Genomic DNA, 14,612 nt, shown 5'->3' with positions numbered 1-14,612 from the left:
TCCTGAATTTTATAATAACCTAGAATGGTGACAGATGGTAATTAGAATTATCACGGTGATCATCCTGTAATGTGTATAAATGGCAGATCACTATGTGGTGATCCTGAAACTAATATAACATTGTAAGTCAATTATACTTCAGTTAAAAAAAAAAATTCATCCTCTAATAATTTAGTGATTCTTATTTTCCTTTTTGCTTAATCTGTATTTATATTCATAAATATACATTACATTTTTATTCAATGATATTTTCGGAAAAAGTAAACTTATCTATAACTCTGTATGTTTTGTGTGTGTTTTGGTAATAAAAAGTTTCTGAAATAAAATAAACTGATTATACATATGAAGGTATCCAATTGCAGCTACTTGAAAGGCTTGCATTTAATTTAGGTATGTCAATTTTGAATAGCCAATTATAAGATACAGAAATTGTTGAGTTTTTCTTCTGTTAGGAAATACCCACCTAAATACCCAATGATACATGCCAAAGGTTTCCTAGTGCTTTTGCTTTTCAGTGGACTTCCAGATAGGTCCGCATGTCTGTCTGCATCTGAGGAGAGAGAGAAACACGGAGACAACCAATGAGGCTGATTTCTCTGCCTATGCTACATACACCACAGAAATAAAATGTGCAAGTGGAAAACAGTGCAAAAAATCCTCCAGATTCCTCCATAATTTCCTCTGGGGCTTAAGAAGACCGTTTTCAGTTCTGGTTCAAATGACTGAATGGGATTTTACCTGGAGAATACTCACTTTAAAGTCCCTTATGAATGTAGCTAACATCTTACACGCACATGCTTTCTTTCTGTGCATGCTCATCTGTAAAATAGCCATGGCATTTCTACATTATAGTAGAAAAACTTCCATAAAGTATGAGGTGTTATCAGTCCTAATGGGAGATAAATCTGGCATGGAAGACAAAAATGACAGCTAACAAAGGCAACACAGTTGACCATCCCTGACTTAGATGGAGTGGGTCTCTATGGAGGAGTCTTCATCTATCGCGATTCAATTCAATTCCATTAGATTAGAGCTTCCCAAAAGTAAAAATGGGTCATTTGGTTTTATCACTAGTTTTCTATCCTTCATATCCTACTATGATGTCATTAGTGCTGAGATTTAAAAGGTTACCTGTATGCAGACAGGTAGTTCATCCAATAGTCAGAATAGTAAAATGCTGTGATGGATATTAGTTCATAGAGGTCACATCACATTCCTCATACCCTACCATAAAACAGTTCAGAGAAAAATAAAGCACACAACAGAAACACTGTCTGCGTTTTAATTTTTAAGCTGTCATTAGATGGAAGAGTAGATGTGAAACATGGCTGCCTCTCATACCAAAGAGTTAAGCTGTAGAGTGTGAAGCAACAAAAACAATGTGTATTGAAATGTTTTTTAACTTTGCAGATACTGTCATAAAGCTTAACAGAGTAGCTTTAGCAGATATGATTCTGCTATGTTTATGCCTTTTCCCACCTTCACATTTTTGACGAAAATGCCCTACAGATTTTCTGTGGCTGAGACCACATTTCTAGGCCCACATATAGGAAATTTCCTTTGACCTCCACAGGGATTCTCTGCACTATTAGCGTTAAAATGCGTAATTCAATCTGGAACTTCAAATGATTTAAAACTAAAAATTAACATTTTCATTAGCTCTAGCCCTCTCAACAAGGAAACTCTTATCCAATAACTATGAAACAGGAAAAGGTGAGAAAGCCGCATTTAAAAATATTGAAATAGACAAAGCACAAACTGCAGACAGCCTGGAATCTGAATACATATCCCAAGCACTGGCTAATTACTATGCAACCACTGACAACTATAAATGGTCCAGTTTATTTTCCTCCTACTCAGCTGATTTCCTTTGAGCAAAAAAAAAATCACTAAGCTATGAAGCTTTTCACCTGTTATTGAATAATAGTGAAGATACAGTCAGAAATATAATAAGCATATTTTGGAGGAGTAATCTAAACAAACATTAAAAAGCAGTCCAAACCCTGCAAGGATCAAACACCTGTCAAATCACTGTGTGCTAACAGTAATAATTCCTTCCTAATATTACTAATTCACCTAAAATTCAAGTTCTACGTAGGAAGAGGACGAGAAGGAATTTATCTTCTATTAATAAAATAAAGCTTGAATGAATCATCTTAGTATTCGCTCCATGTTTTGGACAAAAACCATTACTGTATTACTAGTAATAAGACTAACTTTGCTCTTTATTCCAGCCTATAAGGCCCAAAGGAAAACTGCCAATGTGACTTCAAGTGATGAACTCCCACATGACTGTCACCTTGACGATAATCAACAAACCCATCAAAGGAGTCACCAACACAATACCCACAGACATTTCACTTTATATTAATCTGCTTTTAATTTCTCACTAAATTAGTAGGATTCATTATGTAATGTTCCCAGTGAGAATTTACAGAGCACCTGAGTGGGGGATCAAAGCTGTTTAGAAGGATCCATATTTCATCAATCTTCATTATATTTTATAGGAAGTAGTTGGTGGCAAGATCAGTCTCAACCGTGAATAAATTAGGATGAAAGGTGGGTGCTAAGACTACCGCATGACTGTTTAACATAAAAATTGCATCCATTCAGTGACTATACCGAACATAAATAGAAAAAAAAAAGTTTCTGTCCGGAGGAAATGATCATAAACATAGATGATCAGGTCCACATTTGAGTTGGTTAAAAAGAATCCTGGTCTGTACTCAAGACCAGGCCAGTGGTACCTTGCTCTCAAATTATTCACCTAACTATATTTAAAGAGATAATTAATTAGTACCCATTAAAAGCACACAGGTAAAGAAAGCAACCTGAGAAATGCCTGAAGAAACCAGAAGGAATCAAAATCTGGCCAGAGGGAGAGCATTTTCACCTCACTCAAATGGCTTGACTGAGCACAAGGCATATTTCCCTGGCCTCCTAGAGGATGAGCTATATCTCCCTGAGGTAAACCTGGAAAAAGTTACCTTTTTTTTGTAACTCATGGCTATCTTTCTAAAATGTTTTGGAAATATTAGAGGGGAAAATAAAACAGAAAACTTGCAGAAAGTACATACTGAATCAAAATTCACAAAAATATCTCCCATGGGCCTTCAAAACTGCTATCAAAGTAAAACCATCCATAGAATTTTCTTATAGGAATTATAAAGGCATTTCTAAACAAGACACAAAACGCATGTGCCATTAAAAATTTTTTTTAAAAAAGATAAATTCAACTACTTAAAAAAATCTGCTTGGCAAATACATCATCAACAAAATCAAAGACAAAATGGGGGAAATATTTGCATTACAGATCAAGAGCTAACTTCCTTAAAATATAAAAAGTTCCCATGAGTCAGTAAGACTTTTAATAGAAAACAGGCCAGGGGCAAAAACAGTTGACAAAAAAGGAAATACAAATGGTTGTCAAATATATGCTAAATTTTCTACCTCATTCAAAATGAGAAATGCAAGCTAAAATAACTTACATGTCACCTGTCAACTAGTTAAGGGTTTCAGAGATGGATAACACTGCTGGCAAGGTTCTAGAGAAACAGACACTCTCTAGACACTGTGGTGGGAGTGTAAATCATAGTTTTTCTGAGGGCAACTGGGCAGTAACTATCAAAATTCAGAATGGAAGTTGCTTGACACAGATGTTTTACTTTTAGGGATTTAACCTATAAGCAGCTACATGCACATTTCATACATCTTTTTTTTTTTTTTTGCTTTACGCGGGCCTCTCACTGTTGTGGCCTCTCCCGTTGTGGAGCACAGGCTCCGGACGCGCAGGGTCAGCGGCCATGGCTCACGGGCCCAGCCACTCCGCAGCATGTGGTACCTTCCTGGACTGGGGCACGAACCGTTGTCCCCTGCATCGGCAGGTGGACTCTCAACTACTGCGCCACCAGGGAAGCCCCATACATCAGTCTTAAATGATATCTGTATATTTGTTGCAACACTACTTGTAATAGAAAGGGATTGGAAACAACCTAATTTTTTTTAAATAGGAGAAGTACTGGCTCAAGTACAAGATAGACTATTATGCAGCTGATAAAAAAAGGAGGTAGGACTTCCCTGGCAGTCCAGTGATTATGACTCTGCACTTCCAATGCAGGGAGCACAGGTTCAATTCCTGGTTGGGGAACTAAGATCCTGCATGCCACGTGGCCAAAAATAAATAAATATACTTTAAAAAAAAAAAGAAAGAAAATCACCACCCCCCAACACACACACAAAAGAGGATGTAGCTCTCAATGTACTGGTATGGAATGGCCTCCAAGATACGTTAAGTAAAAAAGGCAAGGTGCAGAACAATGTAGACATTAACGTCTGTACAAAACCAAAAAATACACCTACTTAGTTTCTTAGAGATACACAGGATGTCTCTGGATACTTCAGACACTGATGACAATGGTTACCTCTAAAAGAGGTAGGAATGGGAATGGCATTAAGATTTGTAACTACTTTCGTACCTTTAAAAAAATCTTAAGTATCCATTCAAAGACAAATTTTTATCAAAATAATAAACTACCAAAATAAACAAGCCAAAACTGTTCTCCTAATGTTAGAACTTAAAATTTCACAAAACTTTATACAATTATTAACAGTAACTTTCACTGAGAAACCTCTAGAAATCTCATAAAATATATAACAAGTTTCTTCTGAATATGGGCCCTTGGGATAATACTTCTGAAGTCGATTTAGCATCTTCAAACAGAAAAAAAGGGCTCCATGTATCTCTTGAAAACATTCATACTGGGGAACGGTGCTGTCATTCAAGTCTCGTGTGTTATCAACTCAGAAACTACTTAATTATCCATGCAAGCTAGAGGGGGCAGGTTAAGTCATTTGGATCCATTTCTCTGGGGACTTTTGCTTCCTCTCTGAAATGCTGCTAATATACTACTTCTACTTAACCTCAGTCTCTGGATCTTGAGTCTCAAATAGAAGCCCTGTGCTCATCCGGTGTTGGGTGATTTTACAGATCTTTGACAAGTCAGTCATCCAGTAACTCAGTGGTAAAGTCTCATGATAGTAACAAAGGAGGAAAGCCATCATCACTCTAGTATGGCTTTTTTTAATGAGGGGAGGGGTGTCAAGGGGAAGCAGGGGCAGGCTGTCTGAAACTTGATGCTGTTACAACTGTGCAGTTGATCTGCAAATCTTGTCAAGGACACCGTACTTTTCTTTACGCAACGTTTTGGGTTTTGGTCTAGCAATCCATTTTTATTAAGCGCTATCTACATGGTAGAACTGGCTCAGGCACTGTACTGATGTTAGCAATTTTTAGCATGGACTTACATATTTACATATAAAGGTATATCATTCAAATCAATAGGTATTTGGGATTTGGTTTTAACAGTAATTTTTTATATCTATATCTGTATCTATAAAACACATGTTGGGGCTTCCCTGGTGGTGCAGTGGTTGAGAGTCCGCCTGCCGATGCAGGGGACGCGGGTTCGTGCCCCGGTCCGGGAAGATCCCACATGCCGCGGAGCGGCTGGGCCCGTGAGCCATGGCCGCTGAGCCTGCGCGTCCGGAGCCTGTGCTCCACAGCGGGAGAGGCCACAACAGTGAGAGGCCCGCGTACCACAAAAACAAAACAAAACAAAATAAAAACAAAAACAACAACAAAAAAACACATGTCGGTCATAGTGTATACTTATTTCAAGTTTTAAAAAAATTTATAATAGGAAATATATTCCTATGACTCAAAATTGAAAAAGTTTAGAAGGATGAATAGTGGTAAGTCTCCTTCCCACCCTTTTCCTTCAGCCTCCCAGTTTCCCTTCTCAAAGATATTACTTCTTACATTTTCCTGAGATACTTTATGGATATGCAAACAAAGATTCCCCTGCTCACTATACTGTATTCCTTAACACCGGTTTCTTAGTGAAAATAAAGGCCAGAGAGCACTGCTGTAACAAAAAAAAAAAAAAAAACTTCCTCTAAACAAGGATTAACTTGTAAGTGGAGATCTGAAAGTTATGACTATGCTCTCCCCCATGTAACTGAGAATTTATCTCCTCAGCTCCCCACTTCTTCACTCTTCTGCAGTCTGATACCCCATCAGCTCTGGCTGTGGTGTTGCTGCCAAGGCCAGGAGCCATGGAAGGGGTCAACTTCTACACTTCTTATAAGAGGAGGAGTCTCAAGTTCACAGGCAAAACTAGTTTCCTTTTCCAATATTATAAAGAATTATTCTAAATGCATTAATTGGAGCTCTTGATCCATCAATATCTTTAGAATTACAAACTTTCACCTGATCTGAAAGTCATTCACCATCACGGTGATTGTTAACTTTTTGGGGGAGGGACAGGGTCACCACTGCCTTTGAGAAACCAAGGAAAGCTTACCAAAAAAAAAAAAAAAAGACAAGCAAAAAAACAAATACAGCTTTAACCTCCCCCTGGACCATAAACATGGTTGCATACAGACATCAGGTTATTAACACCTAATCTTGCTAACAAGCCAAGATCAAGGAATCTGCTAAAGAGGTTGTGACAAGGTACAAATATAAGAAGGGAGAAGATAATGCAAGAAGCAATTAGATGCTAGGAAAAGAGTTCATTAGCTGCTTGCTGGGTGGGGGGACTGGGACTGAGTAGGTGGCTGCTGAAACTTTATAGTTTTAAATTTCGAGGTAAAATTATTCTGAGAATCTGATTCTATGTGTAACTTGACCAATGAAGCTAAATACAAAATAAAATATGCTCCTTGACTCTCATCACAACAAAGGAGTCTGTTCTTTTATTACCATTATCATTATTATAGCTATATGTTTGTAGAAATAAAATGCAGGTAATTTAATCTCGACCCTTTTTTAGTAGCATGGCCTTTTAACTGAGAAAAATTAAAATAAGGTGACACAAAAACATACTTCATTGAAGAATCATCAAAATAAAGACAATTTGCAAATTAACTGAGAAATTAACAGAAGCTTAATGAGAAACAGAAGCTTCCTCAGAAGCCAATTTAGTTGGTGATAGTTTCTTTTCCATTCATAGCAACGAAGATGATCCTGGAGCCTGGCCAATTTTAATGGAAGAATTTCATTCACTTTCTTTCTCATGTGTTTTTTATTTTTTATATTTAATAAATTATATATAAACGTATGTGTTTTAAATCAGCTAAGCCATTTATTCATGGATATAAATATTTTCTAGTTCCTTAAAATGGCAAGAAAGTGATAACATAAATCCATGAACTCAGAAATGCTAGCACAAAACCTCAATATACATGCCTAAGTTCTCACATATACATGAGTTTCATGTAGCTAAGTTTCCCCTCCATGGGACGCAGAGATTACTTGCAATTTCTACTCACTTTACAGAGCACTTTTCTTCTTATAAAGCTTTTACCTGTAAGTTTTAAAGCCTTTCAACTGTTCTGTTGAAAATTATCTTTAGGAACAAAAAACACTTTTCAATCATCACTCCTTTTACCGATACCCTCTTTAAATCAAAATGGAACATCTCATAATAAGAAATTTCTTATCTCACAGATAGAGTTATCTACTGAATGTCTTTAAGATTTCCTACCTGTTAAGCCAGACAGCAAGTTTTCTCATCCCATAGGGAAAAAAAGTTTCATGGCTCTAACATGCTAAACAGGAATGTAACTAAAAGTAGCAAGACTAGAATCAGAGTTCACACACAAATTATGGACACATTTAGGGGTACATGGTAATAACAGAACAACCTGCAATTCATCGGTACATATGACCTTTGTTCTAACAACAACAAAAAAACATAAGCAACACTGAATGTGTTGATAATGAGTAATAAAGTCATGTAAATGTTATGTAGTAATGTATATGGTATATGATTATGAAATGGAAACCAAATTGGACAAATAGAAAGAATGCTCAACCACAAATTCAGACACTAGCTTGTAAAAATTAAATGTGTTTTTCAGAAAATTCACCCAAAAAACTTTAAAATTCATTTATAATTTGCTAAATCTTCTAATTTGTTATGAAACACCATGAATTTCCAGAATATTGTATGATAATTGTAAAAGGTTTGTGGGAAATTGAGAAGTTTACAAAGACATACAATTTCTCATTAGTGTAAATTGGCAAATTTTATTCTACCTTATAGGTAAAAATCCCTCTTCGATAAGGGCTTTCAGGTAATTCCATCACAAAACCCCACTGGATAGGATCACCTCCCATCAATCTTTTGCTGAGCACTACTTTCTCATAAAGACTGCAGAAGTTTCAATGTTTTCAGGTTGGCATTATACAAATGGCAGCAGACAAAACAATGTTAAAAAAAAATAAACCAAATAAAAGGCTGTACACAAGAACTTATGTTTATTGCAAACAAAAACAAAAACAAAAAGAGAGAGAGAGGGAAAGAGAGGAAATGGTCAGAAGCACAACATATAAGGTTAAGAATTTAAAAGCATCTTACATTCTGCCCTAATGGCAGCATAATTAATAGGAACAAACGGCCGTCTTGCTGCCTGCCGCAGCCGGAGGGTATTTTTGCAGACCTGACGAGCAAATTTTGTGAAATATGTAGTGTGAAGGAAGAAAGCTTGACGGGTCTTCACTGCAGACTTTGGGCTCCCAGTGTTTCGGACCGGCATCCCCTGCATGGCCTGGCGAGACATGTGACTTCGAACTCGAGGGTCCTATAAAATCAGACACCAACAAACATGTAAAGAACAGAACTTGTCAAAATACAATACTCCTTGCATCCTGTTCAAAGAAAAGCGCAGTTTTTAAGTCTTTCACTGAAGAATCTATAACTTATTACGGGGTTGAGAATTTAAAAGTATGTACTTTGGAGTAGGAGGTGGGGAGTAGAGAAGGAAACTGGGTGGAAGTAAGGGTGTCTGTGATCCTATATTTTTTTTCTCCTAAATTGACCTTAACAATCCAAAATCACATTCACAACAGTAAAAAATTGCCAGGGGAGAGACTATTTTTTAAAAAAAAGTATTGAAGGGGGTCCTTAAATCTTGTTAGCTCTCAAAAAGAGAACAACCTCCCTCTGGTAGACATAGGTGCCTGATATCTGCCATCTACGAGAATTTTACCAAAATCATATTTTAACTGTTGTTCACCTCAAGGTTGAGTCCATGCCTTCTTGTCCCTCCTACGATAGCCCAGGGACAGAAAGAATGCTCAGTTTGTACTTATTACTTTATGCAATGAAACACATTTTCAACAGTACTGAAAGGTTGCAAACTGTGTCCAAAAAAGCCATTAAAACCAGTATTTAATTTGTAAGCTCTCTACTCAGGCTAACACCTCCCACACACATTGTTCTTCTTCTGAGTAATCTCTCAAGACGGATATTTTGAATACCTGAAAAAATTGGATTTGTCCCTGCCCCTATCTCCATACCCACCCTCAACATTTCAGTACTACGTTTAGCTATAATGGATTTGTTTGTTTTTCACTTATCCTATTCTGTACTTCTGTTTCCAAGGAATGATCCAGGTGCTGAAAAACACTACATTTCTCAACACTAAAAAGACTATTGCTTGTGTACCTCTGTAGCTGGGCTGGGAGGTAACTTCTCCTCTTCCGACTGGGTGGGCATTTTTAGGCCTCCGTATTTTTTCCAATAGAGCCAACAGGTTGCACATAACCTACACTGCATATTAGGTGGGCCCCAAGAATACCACTGATGAGACTGTGTAGCTAAAGATGGAGGAAAAATAAGAAAAAACAAAGAATGTGACATAACTTGTAATATCAATACACATAAGGTCAAATGTTTCAAAAATATTCCAAAGCCATCTTTAGTTTACAATGTTATTTTTCTTCTTCCAGTTTACCCAACAAACAGGAAAGTCTAATACATGTATGTATTTTTCAAGTGAGAATTCATTAAACTATTTATTTTTATAGATATCAAGTGCCTGTGGCCCTTACTAAGAGGGGCCATTAGGTGAAGTGCCCTATATTATACACTGTGCTGCTGAAGGAGTTTTTGTTGGTTCATTAAAAACATTTTGGGGTTTCCCTGGTGGCGCAGTGGTTGGGAGTCCGCCTGCTGATGCAGAGGACACGGGTTCGTGTCCCGGTCCGGGAGGATCCCACGTGCCGCGAAGCGGCTGGGCCCGTGAGCCATGGCCGCTGAGCCTGCGCGTCCGGAGCCTGTGCTCCGCAACGGGAGAGGCCACAACAGTGAGAGGCCCGCGTACCGCAAAAAAAAAAAAAAAAACACAAAACATTTTGTACAATATTAAATGTTAAAAATACTGTGTACATTGCTGGAAATAAGTTATCAGAAAGGTATTATTAAACTAAATCCAGGTTTTCAAACCTGTGGTTCAGAAACTACCTCAGGGTTTAAAGTGCTTAGAGGGACCCCTCAGATAAAGGTAGAAGTCTGACAGAAACAGGTATCTGTTTTCCATTCCGTTATCTTAATCAATAGATAAAATAATTATTTTACTTTTTCTCTCTTTAAAAACAGAATCCTTTTCCAGACTGTTAAGTCCCTGTCAAGTGAGCATGTGTAGCCAAGATCACGGCATGCTTAAGACCTGATAGCTCGATTGATTCATTCCTGAGCTAAAAACTACAAACCTGTGCTGCTTTGCTCTGAAGTTTAAAATACTGCCATATAACATTTAAAGTATTCCCACAATGGATCTGAAGTTTAAGACAGAAAACACTGATGATGAACACTAAGTTAATAAGGTACATAAAATTACGATTCTGTAAGTTTGCCGAGGAATATCCTTCCCTTGATCTGTAAGTTACCTTTATCAGGTCAAAACGTTCAAACAGCACATCAGGGTGTCAACTAACACTTCATAAACCAATGTCAAAAAGAGAAGATATAGTGATCATTATAGTCAAACTCTTAGTTTGTTGAAAATGATACTGTGAACCCATCATGTATTATTTTGGGAGGACTCCTTGCAAATAGCAGCCTAAAAAACCTTTCCTCTTGTAATTTAAAAACAAATAGTAAAATAAGCTGATTTTTTTTTAAACACAAATTTTAAGAATCCTAAATATTAGGCATGGGCCTATTTTGGATTCTGAATATAAAATTTCACTCATATTTAAATATACATTTTCACCCAAATTAATCATGACATATCATTTCAGTATGTCAACAAATGTCTTTCTCTTTATATAATTAACTCAAATTCAATGAAAGTGACAAATAGAAAACACCAAATTCTATCCTTCTATAAAGATAAAACTTATATGTATATTATAGTAAGATACATTTTATAATAGATTATTTAATACATGGACCTAAAATTAAAATTGCTTATTTGTCACGCACACATAAAAATGGTGAAATAATTATTTAACATGAAAGGGGTTTGTAAGGCAAAAATAAGACACATTAAGCCACTACCACTTGTCTGCAGGATTCTTCTTATTTTCATTTAAATATAAATGAAGTTCAAAATCTAACTGCCAACTCAAAAACAGTTATGCAATCCATGTAAAATTTTGACCAAAAGAATCTAATTTTCGGGCTTCCCTGGCGGCACAGTGGTTAAGAATCCGCCTGCCCATGCAGGGGACATGGGTTCGAGCCCTGGTCCGGGAAGATCTCACATGCCGCAGAGCAACTAAGCCCCATGCGCCACAACTACTGAGCCTGCGCTCTAGAGCCCGAGAGCCACAACTGCTGAGCCCACGTGCCACAACTACTGAAGCCCATGTGCCTAGAGCCCTTGCTCTGCTCCCATCCACCGCAATGAGAAGCCTGAGCACCGCAACAAAGAGTAGCCCCCACTCGCTGCAACTAGAGAAAGCCCGCACACAGCAGCGAAGACCCAACGCAGCAATAAATAAATAAATAAATATTTATTTATTTTTTAAAAAAATCTATTTTTCCACAGAGTGTTTCCCTTTGTTCTCCCATAGTGCAGAAAATGGTTAGACATATGCTATTTCTATGAAGATAGCAATCTCCCTGGCTCACACCTTCCTTGGTTGCAGGAAAGATAATAATATGATTTGGCTTTGAAAGCCTTTTCCAATGCTGTAGCCTGGTGTGGAGTATGGAGCAGACTCAAAAACGTCCCTCATCCCTATGTCCTTAGGGCAGCAGCCTACCCGCCCCCAGCCCCCAAGAGCTGCTGAGAGACAAAAACTGGGCACCAAGTAGACTTTTAATAAATATGAGTGTCCTTCCCTCTTCCACCCCGGGCCACTATGATTGGAAGGAAACATAAGATGACCGTGTCACCAATGTCCCATTTAAGAGATTATACTGTCGTTTGAGGTTTTAAACAAATATAAAAAATGTATCTGGGACTTCCCTGGCAGTCCAGTGGTTAAGACTCAGCATTTCCACTGCAGGGGGCATGGGTTCAATCCCTGTTTGGGGAACCCCACATGCCTCGAGGCACAGCCAAAAAAAAAAGTGTCGACTACCTAGCAGTTCATCTCACCAACCCAATTTAACATCCAGGGCAAATATAATACTGCCGGCACTGGGTAGTTTTTTTTACATGGATAAATACTGATAAATAGACTGGGGCCCTGAGGCCAAAATTATCATAAAACAGCATCTCCCAAGCCAGTGCTCTAAGGGAAACTCATCTGAGGATTACAAATAGCAGTTTATCCACACGCAGGTCTTTCCGACAGAATTATTTGGAGCCTTTAATTTGTCAAAACATACTGAGAAACACCAAAAGGGGGTCTGGTATATTTCGTGGGACCATGGTTTGCACAAAGCTAATAACAGCTGAATACAGCTTACCACACACTGCTCAACAAACCCAGGACACCACAGAAGCAAATCAAAGGACACCCAATACCTAAACTCAGTGTCCAGGTGGAAGGTAAGGATGGGCACCTGTTCACTCTGAGGCTACACTATTCTGCCCTCTGCGCAGTGCTGACCTCTCACACCTCCAGCCCGGCAGTGCCAGCACAATTCCCTTCCCTTCACCCACAACAGGCATCAAAGGAGCGGGGGAAGCCCTACTGGAGAAAACTTACCATAGCAGCTCTCACAGGCTCGCCCTAGGAGAGGGTTCTGCGGCTGGAATGCGGTTCCCACGGCTCCATTCACAGCACCAGGTTTGCCATTGCTGGTGGATATTTGGTTGGGATTTGGTTTGCTGCTTTCAATGAAATATAAAGTGAAGTGATAAAAATGACTTGCATAACAAGGTAAAAGGCTCTACATTTCATTATTGATTTATCTTAACTACACATAAGTAAACATTTGAATGTTTGGTGAAGAAGAAATAAACTGGTAAAAGTAAGGTGTTAAAAGGAACCCAAACCAGTTATCTTTACAAACCAATGTTATGTAAAAACCAATCTCTTAAGCCTGACACTCACAAAATAAATACACCGTATCTCTTCTCCACTCAAACACAATTTCCTTAGGACACCCTCTGATAAATTTGAAAGATACAACTTATTAAACTTTATCACCTATCATAAATTCTCCTGAGAATATAATTTTTGGATTAAATAATTAAGCCAAGGGTAGTGTGTTGTGTTTAGAGAAAACCACTGTCCCATTCCTGCTGCTGGTGTGACAGCTGCTGACTCCACGCATTGGCTCTCAAGGGAACTACACGAAAGCCACATGCCCAACAGAGACACTGTGGATATCAGCAAGGCATATCTCGAGAGGTAAAAGTCAGCATTTCAGGAGATTGTGACCACTTGTGATTTCTATTATGTTTGAATTTTTATGACGAAGATTAAGTAGCATTTGAAATTAAAAAAACCAATAAATGTATTTGAGGCATTTCTTTTTAAGAGGAAAAAGTTTTATCTATCGATTTCCAGAGGCCATAATTCCTCACGGACATGTAACCCAGATTGTCTTGGTATTTACTGAGCAAACATGGCTCACTTTTTCCCATCTGGGGTAGCCTAACTCCCCTGCTTATCAGCCATGCCTAAGAATACTGTACAAGTGTACATAGTATGTCCTCAATACACTCATAATTCATTTAACATATATTTATTCAGTGCCCAGTAAACAAAAGTGCTGACATCAAGGAGCTTGCATTCTAGAGGACCTTTCATGTCTATTTGCTGGGCAAAAAATAAGCAAGTAAATTAGCAAATTATTTGTTAGTAATGAATGCTGAATGACTAAATGCAGACTATACTCTATCTTCCTGTGGCTTGTGACGTAATGAGAGTTCACAACTATTAAGACACCTGGAGTTTCAGCACAGAGTAGGCTCGTGAGTTTCCTTTCTGCTGTTTCTCATTCCCACACTTACATTTACCAGTGAAAGCCTAATATGTAACCTTGGCCTGACAACAAATTAAGATTTCTTTCTGGGCTTCCCTGGTGGTGCAGTGGTTAAGAATCCACCTGCCAATGCAGGGGACACAGGTTTGATCCCTGGTCCGGGAAGATTCCACATGCCGCGGAGCAGCTAAGCCCGTGAGCCACAACTACTGAGCCTGCACTCTAGAGCTCGCGAGCCACAACTACTGAGCCCGGGTGCCACAACTACTGAAGCCCACGTGCCACAACTACTGAAGCCCGCACGCCTAGAGCCCATGCTTTGCAACAAGAGAAACCACCACAATGAGAAGCCCACGCACCACAACGAAGATTAGCCCCCGCTCGCTGCAACTAGAGAAAGCCCGCATGCAGCAACAAAGACCCAACACAGCCAAA

The 14,612-nt window shown here is 38.4% G+C and overlaps 1 protein-coding gene across 2 annotated transcripts in view; it reads right to left on the bottom strand.

Annotated features, from left to right (window-relative positions):
• MTA3 (metastasis associated 1 family member 3) overlaps nt 1-14,612 on the bottom strand; it is a 164,588-nt gene that overhangs the window by 16,156 nt on the left and 133,820 nt on the right. Inside the window, exons 12-15 of one of the 2 annotated variants that reach the window (XM_082643121.1) lie at nt 12,953-13,077; nt 9,513-9,664; nt 8,424-8,646; nt 464-550 (exon numbers count right to left, since the gene is read on the bottom strand). In XM_082643121.1, coding sequence (XP_082499247.1) covers nt 464-550; nt 8,424-8,646; nt 9,513-9,664; nt 12,953-13,077 — 587 coding nt within the window. Of the gene's footprint in view, nt 1-463; nt 551-8,306; nt 8,647-9,512; nt 9,665-12,952; nt 13,078-14,612 lie in introns of those variants that run through there. The other variant, XM_082643120.1, reaches the window with a different exon arrangement.

This window comes from Mesoplodon mirus (assembly GCF_964341445.2).
Source record: "Mesoplodon mirus genome assembly, chromosome: 14".
Lineage (NCBI taxonomy): Eukaryota > Metazoa > Chordata > Mammalia > Artiodactyla > Ziphiidae > Mesoplodon > Mesoplodon mirus.
This window is presented reverse-complemented; position numbering and strand designations above follow the sequence as displayed.